The following is a 14132-nucleotide window of genomic DNA, read 5'->3' as shown; positions in this document are numbered from 1 at the left end:
TACTCTTGATGGATTTTAATGTGAAATACAGTAGACAGGTTCTTCCAGCTATGTATAGTGTACAACTCATCACACCTGAACATTTACTGCTAAGCATTTTCTTCACCGTGACTCATTTTCTAGACTAAAGTGCAGAATTTCATGTTTAAACAAAAGGAAATGTTTACCAAACTACACAACCATTTCATACAGCACAGACCTAAGAATATTAATCACATATTTACACTGCTGCGTGTTTGTTTCACACACAGTATGTACAGCAGTCACAGTGACTCAGTTTAAATAAAAAATAAAAAAAGTGCAAACATCTGCTGGAATGAGTGCTGAATTTAAGTAACAGGGAGAGGTCAGGATTCTTCAGCAGTGATACGAGAGCGACAGGTCGCCCGGAGCTTAGTCAAGGTTGCCATGGAGAGACTTCCTGGTTCAGTGAAGATTTTCTAGGAAAGGCAAGAGAAACGGGGATTAAAGGATTACTAAAAAGGAAAAGTAATATCTCTAATCTTTCATCCCGTAAAATGACTCATGATGATTTTTAAGAGTTGTAGGGGTCTTTACCTGCATGAATGTGTGGCACTCCTCTACAAATGGTCCGTGTGTGATCTGCTTGAAGCTCTGGCAGACATCTGGCAGTGACTGGGACTGCTGAATCAGATCCTGGTTGTGATGGATCAGAGTCAGAGCTACGCGGAACAGGATTTTCGAGCCCTCGTAGAACAAACAATCCCAGATCCGCAGAACAGTCTGGGAAAAGCAGCAGCAAAGCACTGAATCCCAACAACAAAGTAGTGCACAACATGAAGAGTAAACCATATGTAAAAGGTTCTACTGAACAGAGCTTGGGAAGTATTAATGCAGGTTAACAGCATTTTTGCAGTAGTTTGCAGGGTCAAACAGGCCTCCTGCTCAATTAGAATCAGCTGTCTTTATTAACTTTAGTAGATGTAATGAAGGCAAGTACAATTTTCACCTCCTTTTCAATTTACCTTAAAAAAATTTCCAGTGTTTTTAAGCTCTTAACTTTTATTTTTAAGCATTTTTCATGGTAGATGTTTGTAACAGTGGATGAAGGAAAACTTCACATCACCCCCAAACTCTTCCTGTTCAGGTATCATTTCTGACACTAGAGAAAAGGAGGTGTTTGACTCTGCTGGCAGTTCAGCTACATTCAGACTTGCATAGTGGTTCAAAAGCCGTTTAATTACTTCTTTTGCCATTTGTGTATAATTAACTACAGAAACTACAAACAGCATTGGCTTAAAAAAGTCATTTATTTTATAAACTATTTTACCTTTACCATTTCTTCCCTGCTGTGTAATGTAATGTGAGGTCACCTCCACACACATGTGCATAGAGCACGTGTACAGCGGCAGTGCTCACACAGCGGCCATCTCACCACTGCTGTTTGTTCAGAGAAGTTGGTGCATGCAGATTTGACCCACCTGGACAAAGCTCACAGTAACTTTGCCATAAATTGTGGTGCTTTTACATATTTATGCATTTACAAAAACAAGCAGTTACTTGTAATAATTTTGTAGTTTCCTCAGCACTGCTGCTAAAAATGCAAATACAAATTTGACTATTTTCTGTATTTCTAGTGTCTTTTTTTAATGTAGAGAGGTGCAAAATAGTGGGGAGAATTTTCTTTTCCTTTCATTTTTCACATCCAACTTGTTATTTTCCACTTTCTCTGCAAGTGTTACACCCTCCTACAGCAGTTGTATCTGGGGAACAAACATAGCAGCTCACACCCTCCTGAAGGTCAACAGAGGGAGACAGAAACAATAAAGACTGCTGTATAAAGTGGGTTAGCTGCACTGGATTAATTAAACACAAGGAATAAAACAAAAGTTGTCATTTTTATCGAAACCCACTAAAAAAAAAAAAAAAAAAAAAAAAAGGGCTGTGATGAAGCACGAGTATTTAGTAAATAATCTGACTATTTTTCAGATATTACAACTACATGTCAATAAAAAAAAAAAAACAAGTTTTGTGGCAGTACTGATAGGAGTTGGATCATGAGTATGAAACGCTGATCACAGACACACTCACCTCTACAGGCAAGATGTCTATGTAGAGACAGATGAACCACCGGGAGACCACCAGGGTCCACATGACGTTATGGTCCACCATGATCTGCCATACTGGCGGGATTTTTACCTTCACCAGCTCCCCTAACACCTCCTGATCTGTCTTCAGACCCAGCATGGCTGGACTGTAGTAGTCTGTAACCACAACGCAGACACACATCGTTGATAAGAACAAAGCAATATATGCAATACAACACCTGAATGAAGAGCTTAAATGTAAATTTAATAAACATTTCTTGTTTGACTACAAGATCCAAATGAAAAGAGTGCAGCTCTGAAGCCACACACAGAGGCCACGTGATAGGATTATTCTTAGCCTACAGCACTGGTACCCAAAGGGCCTGGACGCATACACACCTGTCACAAGATCGGGTCTGTACTACAAAGCAGGATTTCAACTTATCCGCATAACTTCCGGGTTAACCCTGGGGTTTCTGTAATTTGAAGCTGGTTCACTTTATACTACGTTATATTGCCAAGGTAACGGGGGTCGGATTATTCGTCTACTATTGAAATGTGCCCAAATGGCTTCTCTGTCATTAGCCAGCCTCGAGGATCTGGTCGTGGAGGAGGCCTCGCGGAGCCGTTTTAACTGCCGTTCAGTGAAAGTTGGACACTTTCTGTCTTTTGAACTGCAGCTCATCAAAATTGGAAAGAAGGATCCTTTTTACTGTGCGTTGGTCTATCGCCCTCCTGGCCCAAACAACTCGTTTTTAGCCGAGTTTAGTGATTTTCTGTCCTCTACTATGAGGTTGTCCAAATTGCTTCTTGTGGGAGATTTTAATATACATATTGATGATGAGTCCGACCTCTTTGCTAGGAGTTTTACCAGTATCATGGACTCTTTTCATTTTATCATGTATCTGGCCCCACACATAACAAAGGCCATACACTGGACCTTGTTTTTTCTTTGGGTCTGAATATTGATTATATCTGTTCTAAGGACATTTTTATTTCTGACCATTATTGTGTCTTTTTTAATATGTCTTTTTATGAGCCTATGTCTCCTGTTCATCGGACAGTTATTTCCCGCACTTTAGACTCCTCCACAGCACAGAAGTTCTCTGATGTTTTTAATTTAACATTATCCCCACAAAACGATGTTGATTTTTCTATAGATCTATTCAATTATCATTGTCTTTCGATCTTAGATGAAATCTGTCCGATTAAAATGAGACCTGTGCCTGTTTCCAAGTCTGTACCCTGGTTAAATGACAACATTCGTCTTATAAAACGTAATTGTCGTAAAACTGAGCGGTTATGGAGGAAAACTCACTTAAATGTTCATCTCCTTCATTTAAAGGATCTTTTAGCCTTCTTTAACAATGCTATTAGAGTTGCGAGGGCTGCTTACTTTTCTCAGTTGGTTGCAAGGAGCAGAGGTAATCCTAAAGTTTTATTTGATACTATTACTAATATTATTACTCCTGCTCCACCTGCTGCTATTATTTCTTCTGTTGAAGATTGTGAAACTTTTCTTGCTTTCTTTTTAGAAAAAATTAGCAACATAAGGAAAAACCTGTCTTTTTCAGCGTCTGCGCTGTCTGTTCCCACGCCAGCTCGGCCTGTTGTTTTAGAAGGTTTTTCACCTGTTTCACTACCAGAGCTGGGAAAAATAGTTAGTGCAACAAAATTATCCTCTTGCTCTCTTGATTTTTTACCTGCATCATTATTTAAAAATGTCTTTTACTCTACTGGTCCCTGTATTCTTACTATAATTAATACCTCCTTGGCCTCGGGCATAGTCCCTGCCTATTTTAAAACTGCTGTTATACATCCCTTGTTAAAAAAGCCTATGCTGGACCCATCTCTCACTAGCAATTATAGACCGATCTCAAAAATTCCGTTAATTGCTAAGATTCTAGAGAAGATCGTGGCTAAGCAGCTTACAGCAGTTTTAGATAAATATAGTATTTTCGACAAATTTCAATCTGGCTTTCGTAAAGTTCATTCCACTGAAACAGCCCTTCTTAGAGTTTCTAATGACATTTTGTTACAAAGCGATGCAGGTAAATGTTCTGTTCTCTTAATGTTGGATCTTACGTCGGCCTTTGATACTGTTGACCACTATATTTTACTTGACAGGCTGAAACACTGGGTTGGTGTCTCTGGGACTGCATTGAAATGGTTCTCCTCGTATCTCTCTGAACGATATTCTTCTGTGGCAGTTTCTAAGTATAGATCATCTTCTGGCTCCCTGTCTTTTGGTGTGCCACAAGGCTCTGTGCTAGGGCCATTACTGTTTTTAGTTTATTTACTCCCTCTTCAGCACATTTTGAGCCCTTTTGAGGATATTTGTTACCATTGTTATGCAGACGATATCCAACTCTATATATCTTTTAAACCGGAAGAGGCTTCTAAGCTGCGGCTTTTAAATGTGTGCTTGGAAACCATTAAAGGCTGGATGGCTGAAAACTTCCTCCAACTAAATGAAAGTAAAACCGAAGTCCTCTTATGTGCCCCAGATAGACATATACCCAGTATAATAAATGCTCTTGGTCCTCTTTCAACGTTTGTAAAACCATCTGTCAGGAACTTAGGGATTATCCTCGATCCTGCTCTTACGTTAGATAGTCATGTTAAATCTCTTGTTCGGTCTTGCTTTTATCATTTAAGAAATATTTCTAAATTGAGCTCTATTATATCCTATACCGAACTGGAGATTGTTATTCATGCTTTTATCTCTTCACGACTGGACTATTGCAATTCCCTGTTTACTTGTTTAAATAAAGGTTCTTTGGAGCGTCTGCAGATCGTTCAGAATGCTGCAGCAAGACTTTTGACGAAAGCTTCTAAATTTTCACATATAACACCGTTGCTCATGCAGTTACATTGGCTTCCTGTTGAATTTAGAGTCCAGTTTAAGATTTTGGTTTTAACTTTCAAGGCTCTTCAACAACAAGCACCACCATATATTATTGAACTTTTACAGCCCTATGCCCCTAGTAGGTCTCTGAGGTCGAGTAGTCAGGGCCTACTTGTCATTCAGTATACGAGACTGAAAACTAGGGGTGATAGAGCTTTTGCTACTGTGGCCGCCAGACTGTGGAATTCCCTTCCTCAGGACTTACGATCCGCTGATTCATTGATTACTTTTAAAAAACAGCTAAAAACACATCTTTTTAAAACTGCCTTTTGCTAACTTTGTTTGTATTTTGTCTTTTTAATCTGTTATATCTTGTAAAGCACTTTGTGATCTCTATCTAGAAATGTGCTATATAAATAAAATTTTACTTACTTACTTACTAACTTATACTGTTTCCCTGATGAGCATCAGTAAATATAGTTTCACAGGTGCAATTTTATTGCTTCAGCTTTCTTTACAGGCTTAAAATGGGCAAAACGTTTTTACAGCACATATTTTACAGTCTTACTGACTAAAGCTCTTAAAGGGCACACATGTAGTACTAGATACTAAATTGAGACACACTGGTTATATTGAACGTGCTTCATAGCACAGGGCTCAGAGTGGCAGTAAGTGAATGCACAGAAACACTCACCTGGTAAAATTCTGCCGAGCAGTGCCTCCATCAGCCAGAAGGATTTCTCTTCATCTTTTGTGACGATGAGTAGATACCCAGCGATGAAGTTCATCCCCTGAAGCCAAAGACACACAGTTAGGTTTCACATGAGTCCTGTAATCCTGCCTGAGCACACTGTATCAGACAGAAGAGCTCTTTAATAAAGCATCTAGGGCACAGAGCAGTAAGTGTACACTGACTGAATGGGAATTAAGAAAAAAAAAAAACAACAACCACTGAGTATAATTAAAGATAAATGGATTCTATTTATGCCTGGCAACAAATGTAACATCAACACACCCTTGTTTAAATTGCAAACCAAGTTGCATATGATCTGGTGAATGGAATTTGGCTTTCATATGCTAATAATAACCACAGTCAGTTGGCATAGACACATAAAGCCTCTTTCTGGACACAGAGGCAAATTATTGGTAAGTGTTGATGATAAAGTAACTTCATTAAGGATAAAAACTGCTGTTTTTATTTACAGTTTACATTACTGTACATTTTAACCCCGCAGCACAACTCTTAAATGATGGACCAACGCAAGGTGGCTTTGCTGAAATCCAAACTAATATCACAGAATAATAATACTAGATTTTTTGCTTTACCTCATTACATTATCATTCCTTAAATATTATTCAAAATCCACATCAGGGTAGAATCTGTGGCGCTGAGCCGTACCTGACAGTAGCCCACAGCTGGATTGTGGTGTCCATAGGCCAGCAGCACATTGTACAGAGCTTTCTGCATACATGGGTTTGACGTCTTGTGGAAGTGGATGTTTTCCGGGAATGTTCTGTTCAAGTCTGAAAACGAGAGACCACAAGGACACCGATCACACTGTGTGTGGAGTGTTTGTATACACGCTGTAACAGATAAGGAGCAGGAAACTGAAACCCTGCTTTTAAATGTGAGACCGTGTCAGTCTAAACATTAACTTGAATATTTGGACTTTGTGTCTTTTATTCTGAAACGGGCTCGGAAAACATGGAAAAATGTTTCCATTCTGATGACCAGAAATCCAAGCATTTCTTCCAGGCACTGCTCACCACTTGGCTACAAACACCCCTAAGGTGAAACACAGAGGTGGTATTATTATAGTAAATGGACCGGCACTCTTATAGCGCCTCTCAACTGAGAACTCAAAGTCGGGGATTGATTCACCGACTGGTAGACGATTCACTCTACCACCAGAGCCACAGTCGCTCAATGTGGTCCATTATGTTGCGTCTGTGTTGCATGCAAATTATTTGAGTGACTTTCACACGCGTTGCTATAACAACCCCAGGCACTTTGAGGTGGTGGTACTCAATTGTAATGAAAAACCACTGAAACAGAATAGAGTCGAGCTGAGTAGGTACTAGTGAAATAGAGGGTTAAGGAGTTGCTTTGTGAGTTTAGGAGAACCTGAAGGAATAAAGAACCAAAACACTGAAATCCAGGTGCGCAAAGCCTGTAGAGGTTTATTTCATTTTTTATTTCACAAATAAATAAAGATATTAAAATGAAGACAAAGACACAACAAAGCAAAATTTTACAGAGCTTTTAATTGCAAATACTTAAAGTTTGTGTGTCAAAAAGTTAATCTAATATTAATTTTGGCCAATCATAATTTAAATGGTGGAGAATATTTCACATCTTCAGCAATAAGCTGTACCCTTAGCTTATTGCTGAAGACGTGAAATATTCTGAGTGAGAAACTGAACAGGCTGACCTGTCTTGATGGTCTCCACAAGTTTGGGGTCGTGCTCAGCTCCCAGCAGGGACTGGTAGTGCCCTGGGTTCCTCTCCAATTGATCTTGAGCCCCACTGGCTGCCATCCAGATCAGAGCCCGGTGCTCATTGGGAATTCCTTTGCGTACGTAACGCTTTACTGGAACAGAGGGGAGTATTTATGTTGAGTTCACATTTATGGACTATGAACTGTGTGAGTGTGTTTTGTTTTCATACTCACATTTCATATTCTTCTGCACCTTGCTTTTGCCCTTCAGTAGTTTGGACCACTTGATGGCTCGTCGGGTGAGCACAACTAGATACTCAGACATGAGCTCCTCATATGACTCATAATCAAAGTCCTCTGACCGCTTGAAGCCATACGGATCCACTCTGAGAAAAGTGGACAAAGTTACAAACTACTTCAAAGAAGCAAGTTATCGAAATAGTTTTCAGGCTCGTCATCATCAAAGCTTAAAAAACAAACAAACTGGAAAACATTTATTTAAACAGGAAGTGTACCTTTGTGTTGTGATTCTTTGAGCGTGAGCCAAGACAAGCTGAGTAGATATCAAAAAATTGCTTTGTTTTATTAATGTTGTGTTTTATAAATACCAATAGCTCCATCTGTAATCTGGTCCTACAGTACGTGAAGAAGTTGTGGCTGTAGGTGGCTCAACCTTACGAATTAGGTAACACAATAATCTGATTAACCCAAGAGCAAAGTCGTCCCTTGAAGAAGAAATGCTCCTACTCCACCGTCACACAAGAGTCTGGATTTGCAGAAACTACTTTACAGTGAAAAATAAACACACAAACTTTAAAATTATCTTCATGCAAAGGTTAAGTTTCTCCTCTGAGAGTGTCCTTATTGCCAAAGCAACAGTAAGCACAGACATTGGATGTATCAGTGTTGATGTTACCAATGTGTCATCTGATTTGTCGTGCTGGTTTGTGTTCACAGTTCCACTTCACATACAGTAAACAACTGTATGTGCAGTATGGAGTATATATATATATATATATATATTTAAACGTTAGTAAATTCAAGAGCGTTTCCAATCAGTACCACCACCTGTACATCGAAACGAAGCTTATTCACTGTAAACCACAGCTGACAAAAATCCCTCTCATAGGGAGTTAGCAACATTTTGTAAAAAGGTGTTGATTCATTATCAGTGTGATGGCTCTAAATTTACTCTCCATTAGAGAGTAAACTCTTTATACAGCTTCTTATTTTGTCATAAACATATATGCTTACAGTGGTGCATGCTTATAGTAAACATGGAGTGAGTCTGTGAAAGCTCAGAGCCTCAGTTTCAGACATTTTTTTCTACTCTTGGGTCTTTATGATGACAGGCACCTTGCTCTGGTTATGAGCAAAGAAACCCCACTCAACCGCTATTCAAACCATCTGTTTGTAAGGAGCAGCCAATCAGACACCAGGGCAGCGCAAAAGATAAGTAAGGGTTATTTTTTACGGTAAATTATTCAGAACTACTCTTGTAGAATCCAAATATAAAAACGTGGAGCCATTAATCAGTACGATATGTAGCTTTTGAGTAATAATGTTTACAGGACGAAGTAAAATCCAAAAGTACACCCTCCAAATGACCACTACAATGAAGTCAAAGTTAACAAAGCCCTGTAGAAGAGTGTTAACAAAGCATTAACATTATAATTCTCATGAAGGTGGGATTTATTATGGGTCTGCATTAGTTTGGGTGAATTCAGTAACGTGGCAGTTATTCAGTGGAGTAAACTTCAAGTAATTGTAATTTAATCCTAAGCTTTTTACACACGTACAATACTCTGTAATACTTCAGTACTCACAGTAGACACTTTTTGATATATGTGAACATGGTGGGGAAAAATACTAAATAAAAATACTAAATACAGTCAACATCAGTTTTGGCGGCCTGAAAACAAAATCTTTGTGATGCTAACACTGACTAATAACCTGACTCCTGTTTATATATGTTAGCTTTAGTCAGGTTTAAGCTACTATTACAGTAACCGTCAGAAGTACCTAACAGCTCAAATAAACAAAGTGATATCTGCTTCGTGATTTACGAAACTTAACTAACTTTGAGAGCAGAAAAATAATAACAAGTCGTATTTATTTATTTGTTTGTTTTAAGCTTTCTGTGATTATTAACCATTTTTCAACGTTACCTGTCCACCCTGTCTTTAGCTCCACGGTCGGCGGGGGAGCGGCTCCCGTTGCTCGGTTTGCTCTTCTCCATTACCGCCTCTAGTCCTGCTCCGGTGATATCCCTTGTATGTATCCGCCGTGTTGTTTGCTCCAAAGGAAAAAAAAGCTCACAGTTAACAAGAAAATCAAAGTTAGGGTAAGTTAGCCCCAAGCCTGACTTTTTTCCCCCATGTGTGCGAGCGGTGGGAAACCTGCTGAGACACAGCTGCTTTTCCCCGGAATTGGGGAGAGACTCATTCTTGTCTTTCGCGCGAACTAACAAGTTGTTTAGTGTCGTCCCATCCGTCAGACCGTGTTTGGTGAAAAAGTAGAGTTTTTCTCGAGTTTTATCGCCATCTACATGCACCTGTTTCTGCGGGTCCCAGGCGCGATAGAGTGCAGCTAACAAGCAAACACTGCGGTTTCCCTTTTTTCTATCCCCGCTCTAAAAGCCACTCGGGTGCTCGGTAACTTCCACTCCCGTTGTCATGGAGGATCTCGTACATGTGACGTATGTCCCGGGACACGCGCTTCAATCAATCCGTAATGCTGCTTTCGAGGGATTCCGTAACATCCCGTTTCAAAGCTCTCACGGGACAAACTATCAGCTATGTTGCATTCAGGAGGCTTTGGGGGAATACGATGCAGAGCTGTAGAGAAGTAGAAAAAGAAAAGGAGAAGATGTAAGCATTGTTCTAAGGTTTGAAATAAATCAGGTTAGGCTTTGCTCATCAGGTATAGAAACGCACAATAATAACTGCTTTAAAAGTAAAACACCCTTTCTTCTGGAAAGTTAAAAATGCTACTATTTTTCCACTATACGCACTATATTTTTGCTTATAAAAAACTTATAAGCAAATTAAAACTTACTTATAAAAAATAATAATAATAAGCCAAACACTGTTTGAACTCGTGCACTGGAACGAGGGTGTCTTAAAAGTACCAATGTGTCCTACTGCAAGTAAAAGCATCATAAATTGTAAGCAGCTCTCCCTGCAAGGCCACGTCACACAGGTGAACGTAGCCACGTGTTGGGCCGCTCTGTCGTACAAAATATGCCTGAAATTAAATTAATATATGCTGTTTTGGTGACTCGGGACTACAAAAATAACTATAAATAAACATTAAAGGCCAAGCTCAAAGTAAATGCGTGTCAAAGTATATCAAATTAATCGGTTTACCTGAGTTTTTGTCGTCCTTCCTTCAGCATAGATTCATGTTCAAAAAGTACCATGAGTGGTTAAAATAACATTCACTCTTTTTAAGGCTAGTTTGAAATCTCTTGAAAAATAAAAACAGCATAAACATCAAGCTAGTGTCATATTATGTCTCTGTGATGTCATCAAACCACTCTTCCTTCTTATGGCTGTGGTAACCTTGATAAAAAAAAACTGATTTCCAGGAAGGCCTTTCAAAACAACAATAATATTGTTGTGACTGTTTAATGCAGCTCTTCTACCTGGACCTATTTTTAATATGTCATGTCATAGGAACAGGCGCTGAGTCATGACTATTTTTGAATCTGTGGACAGCAAACGCAACGACAAACAAGCAGCAGTCATAATAATTTGACCCAGGCTGATGATGACAGAAATTCCTAACCAAAACAGCAGCCAGAAGTATCAGTATGTGTTTGTGTTGCATGACTGAGTCTTAATATTAGACATTTAATGGATCTACATTAAAGACACACCAAATTTGTAGTTTTAACTATTCTCAACACAGTAACAATGAAGCTACGCTCTTTATCACCAGTAACTCTGAGGGTAAGCCTTGAGGTGTACAGGAAATGGAACAGGTTAGCCTCTATCTTTTCTACAACAACCTGTCTAGTGCTGTGATAAAGTATTTGCCCCCATTATTTTTATTATTATTTTATTATTTGTGTATTTGTCAAATTTAAATGTTTCCAATCAAGCACATTTGTAATATCAGAAAAAGATAACCCGAGTAAATATAAAATGTAGCTTTTAAATGATGATTTCATTTATTAAGGTGAAAAAAGCTATCCGGACCTACCAGGCCCTGTTTGACTGTTCACATCTCTGTATATACTACTTACTCTTAGTGCTTCAAAGTTACCACACTTTTTTCTTTCTTGTCTGAACAACCAAAAGCAAATACTTTTTAAAGGTAGACCTAAATAAAAATACAGGCTACTCTATGGTTAGCCATATAGAGTGTGCATTTGCAGCAGTTCAGTTCTTGTAACAGCGTCTTCACATGGGAACAGGAAGAATGAACTGAACAAGATTAAACCACCACATTTTCAGAACAGACTCTGATGACCCTGAAACGTTCATATGAGGGCATGTGTTTGTGCCCTTGGTAAGTTAAATAGGTAAACCATGTTAGTCTATGTCAAAGGGCCTTTGACAACCACACAGCTTAAAAATAACAATAAAGAACAATTTGAGTTTGCACATGTCCTTCAGTGATGGAGCACATGATTTTTACTGCTTAGCTAAAATGCACGAAAGAAAGTACTTTTTGACATTTTTAACATTTCAGTTTTTAATCATTTTGAAATTGTATTTAACCTCCTAGGACCTGGCACATATGTGGACATCACATTTTGGGACGTCTAGACCAAAATACTCTCTACAAGGGCCTGATATGCACTTAGGAGGACATTATGCCACTGTTCTATCAACATCTGAAACGAATCTCCTCATATGTGGATCTCATTTTTCTCAAAAACAAATTCTGGTAATTCTTTGTTTTTACATTCTTTAGGTCCCAATCAGCCCAAATAGCAATGAGAAATTAAAAATGCATGCCATAAAAGAGTTTGGGTCTTAGGAGGTTAAAGAACACTTTGCCCATTTTTCTAAAATAATATAAATACAAAACTTTACAAACATGTCACCTACCTGGCTAACAGATTTGGACAGCACTTTTGCCTCCCTCTGTCTCAGTTATACTCAACAATCTATACAAATGAATGAATATTATTAAGATGCACTATTAAGGTTCTAAGAACTTCATTAACCCAGTCAGCTGTATTTTGCTGTCGGTGACCTGAATGACACACATATGAAAATGGAAAATTTAGATTTTTAGAGTTCTGCTCCTGTCCTGTTTTGCATTTATTTAGAAAAAAAGAAATGAACAACCTAGATTCACTAACATATAATACTGTGTTGTTTCATTTTATTCATGGACAAATAGAAGGGATATTGCATTAAAGGGGTATTGCATGTAAAATATGTAGACAGAATACAGTTAAACTTAAACAGCAGTGTGTACTGTACAGTTCCTGAACATTTCATTGAGCACATTTACAGTAAATTCAGTCAGACCACAGCTTCAGAAAGAAAAGCAGTTTAAAGACAAATGAGTGTAACATCAGTGTTGTTTGTCTGCGCACAGATTTAAATGGCAACAACTCAACCATGACACACATTTGGTCTATCAGTAAAAATGTTAGTATTCTTGGGAGGGATATTGTATGTTGTAATATACCATAAATATGACAGAAGATACCCAACGGCACTAGACTTTGACTTTTTCCTAGTTTGTATGAGCCTGTGGATTGCAGCTAATTTGCTGTTTATAATATTAATTGAATAATACTAGTTACCTGTTGGTTCATTTGTAAGTCAGTATTGTCAGGGCAAACTGAAAACATGAATTTATCAGTCTAGAACGTGAAGGTGTCAGTAAATCGTATAACTTTGGGTTTATATGTTTGCTTGACTGATGGATCCCCGTAGTTGATTGTCGTGTACTTCGGTCTCTGCTTTGCATCCTCTCTCTTGTGTTGAGGTAAAGTTACAGCAGAGACCTGACTGTCTTCAAACGTTTCCTTACTGGCAGCATCTTCTAAAAGTCGAACGCTCTGCATCGTACTTGTGCCTTTACTGTCCACTGGTTTTGCTGCTTTTGTTTCCTCTTCGACCTCCCCGTCTCTTTCTTGTGATTCACCCTCTGCTGCTGTTCCTCTTCTGTGTGTAGGGAGGCTGATGCCATTACGCAGGCTTGGGTTAGTGTCTTGAAAGTTCTCCAGCGTCTTTAGTGCAGTGCTAAGAGCAGCCAAAGACGTATCAGATTGCGTTGGTGGAAGTGGATCGATAGGATTTATGATTTGTGGGGGCAGAGCTAATTGAGAGGAGGGATTATTCTGATCGGGACCTTGTTGATAACCAAAACTGTAAACACGTGGGATGACATACCTGGGCAACCTGCTTTGAACTGCCATAGGTCTTCGGGGATTTGCTTCTATGTTGTGATTGGTGTCGATGTGTGCGTGTGTAGAAAATTCCTTCATACTGGGTTTTGCATTGCCTTTGGTTATAGCAATGGAGGATTCACCTGCAGCTGATTCACTGAGAGACTGTTGCACATCTCCACCAGGACTAGCTGTTGTTATCCTCGCTGTCTTGTCCTGTTTTGGGCATTCTGAACTATTTGGACTGATTTCCTGCTCTAACTGCTCGAAAGAGGAATCTACACACATGGACCACACAGGAGAGCAGGTCCTGATTGTCACCACATGCCACTTGAGTGGAAACTCTACCTGAGGCAAGAGCCTGTAAGGTTCTGGGAACGACCACTCTGTCACAGAAGCTGAACAGAGCAGCTCTACATGTGCATATTTTAGTCTGTTGT

The 14132-nt window shown here is 39.0% G+C and overlaps 1 protein-coding gene across 2 annotated transcripts; it reads right to left on the bottom strand.

Annotated features, from left to right (window-relative positions):
- On the bottom strand, positions 1-10093 carry grtp1a (growth hormone regulated TBC protein 1a). Of its 2 annotated transcripts, XM_082541003.1 has the most exons (9): positions 9734-10093; positions 9503-9630; positions 7569-7720; positions 7329-7487; positions 6296-6420; positions 5591-5687; positions 2053-2225; positions 559-744; positions 1-440 (listed from the first exon to the last, which is right to left on the bottom strand). In XM_082541003.1, the coding sequence occupies exons 2-9, from the start codon at positions 9571-9573 to the stop codon at positions 348-350; spliced, it is 1056 nt and encodes a 351-aa protein (XP_082397129.1). In that variant the 5' UTR covers positions 9574-9630; positions 9734-10093; the 3' UTR covers positions 1-347. The 2 variants fall into 2 exon arrangements, with proteins under 2 accessions (XP_082397129.1, XP_082397128.1); XM_082541002.1 differs by having other exon boundaries at positions 9503-10093.
- Positions 10094-14132: the final 4039 nt, after the last annotated feature.

Source organism: Aulonocara stuartgranti (genome assembly GCF_965226115.1).
Source record: "Aulonocara stuartgranti genome assembly, chromosome: 1".
Taxonomy (NCBI): domain Eukaryota; kingdom Metazoa; phylum Chordata; class Actinopteri; order Cichliformes; family Cichlidae; genus Aulonocara; species Aulonocara stuartgranti.
Note: the sequence above shows the minus strand (reverse complement) of the source record. Positions and strands in the feature narration are given on the sequence as shown.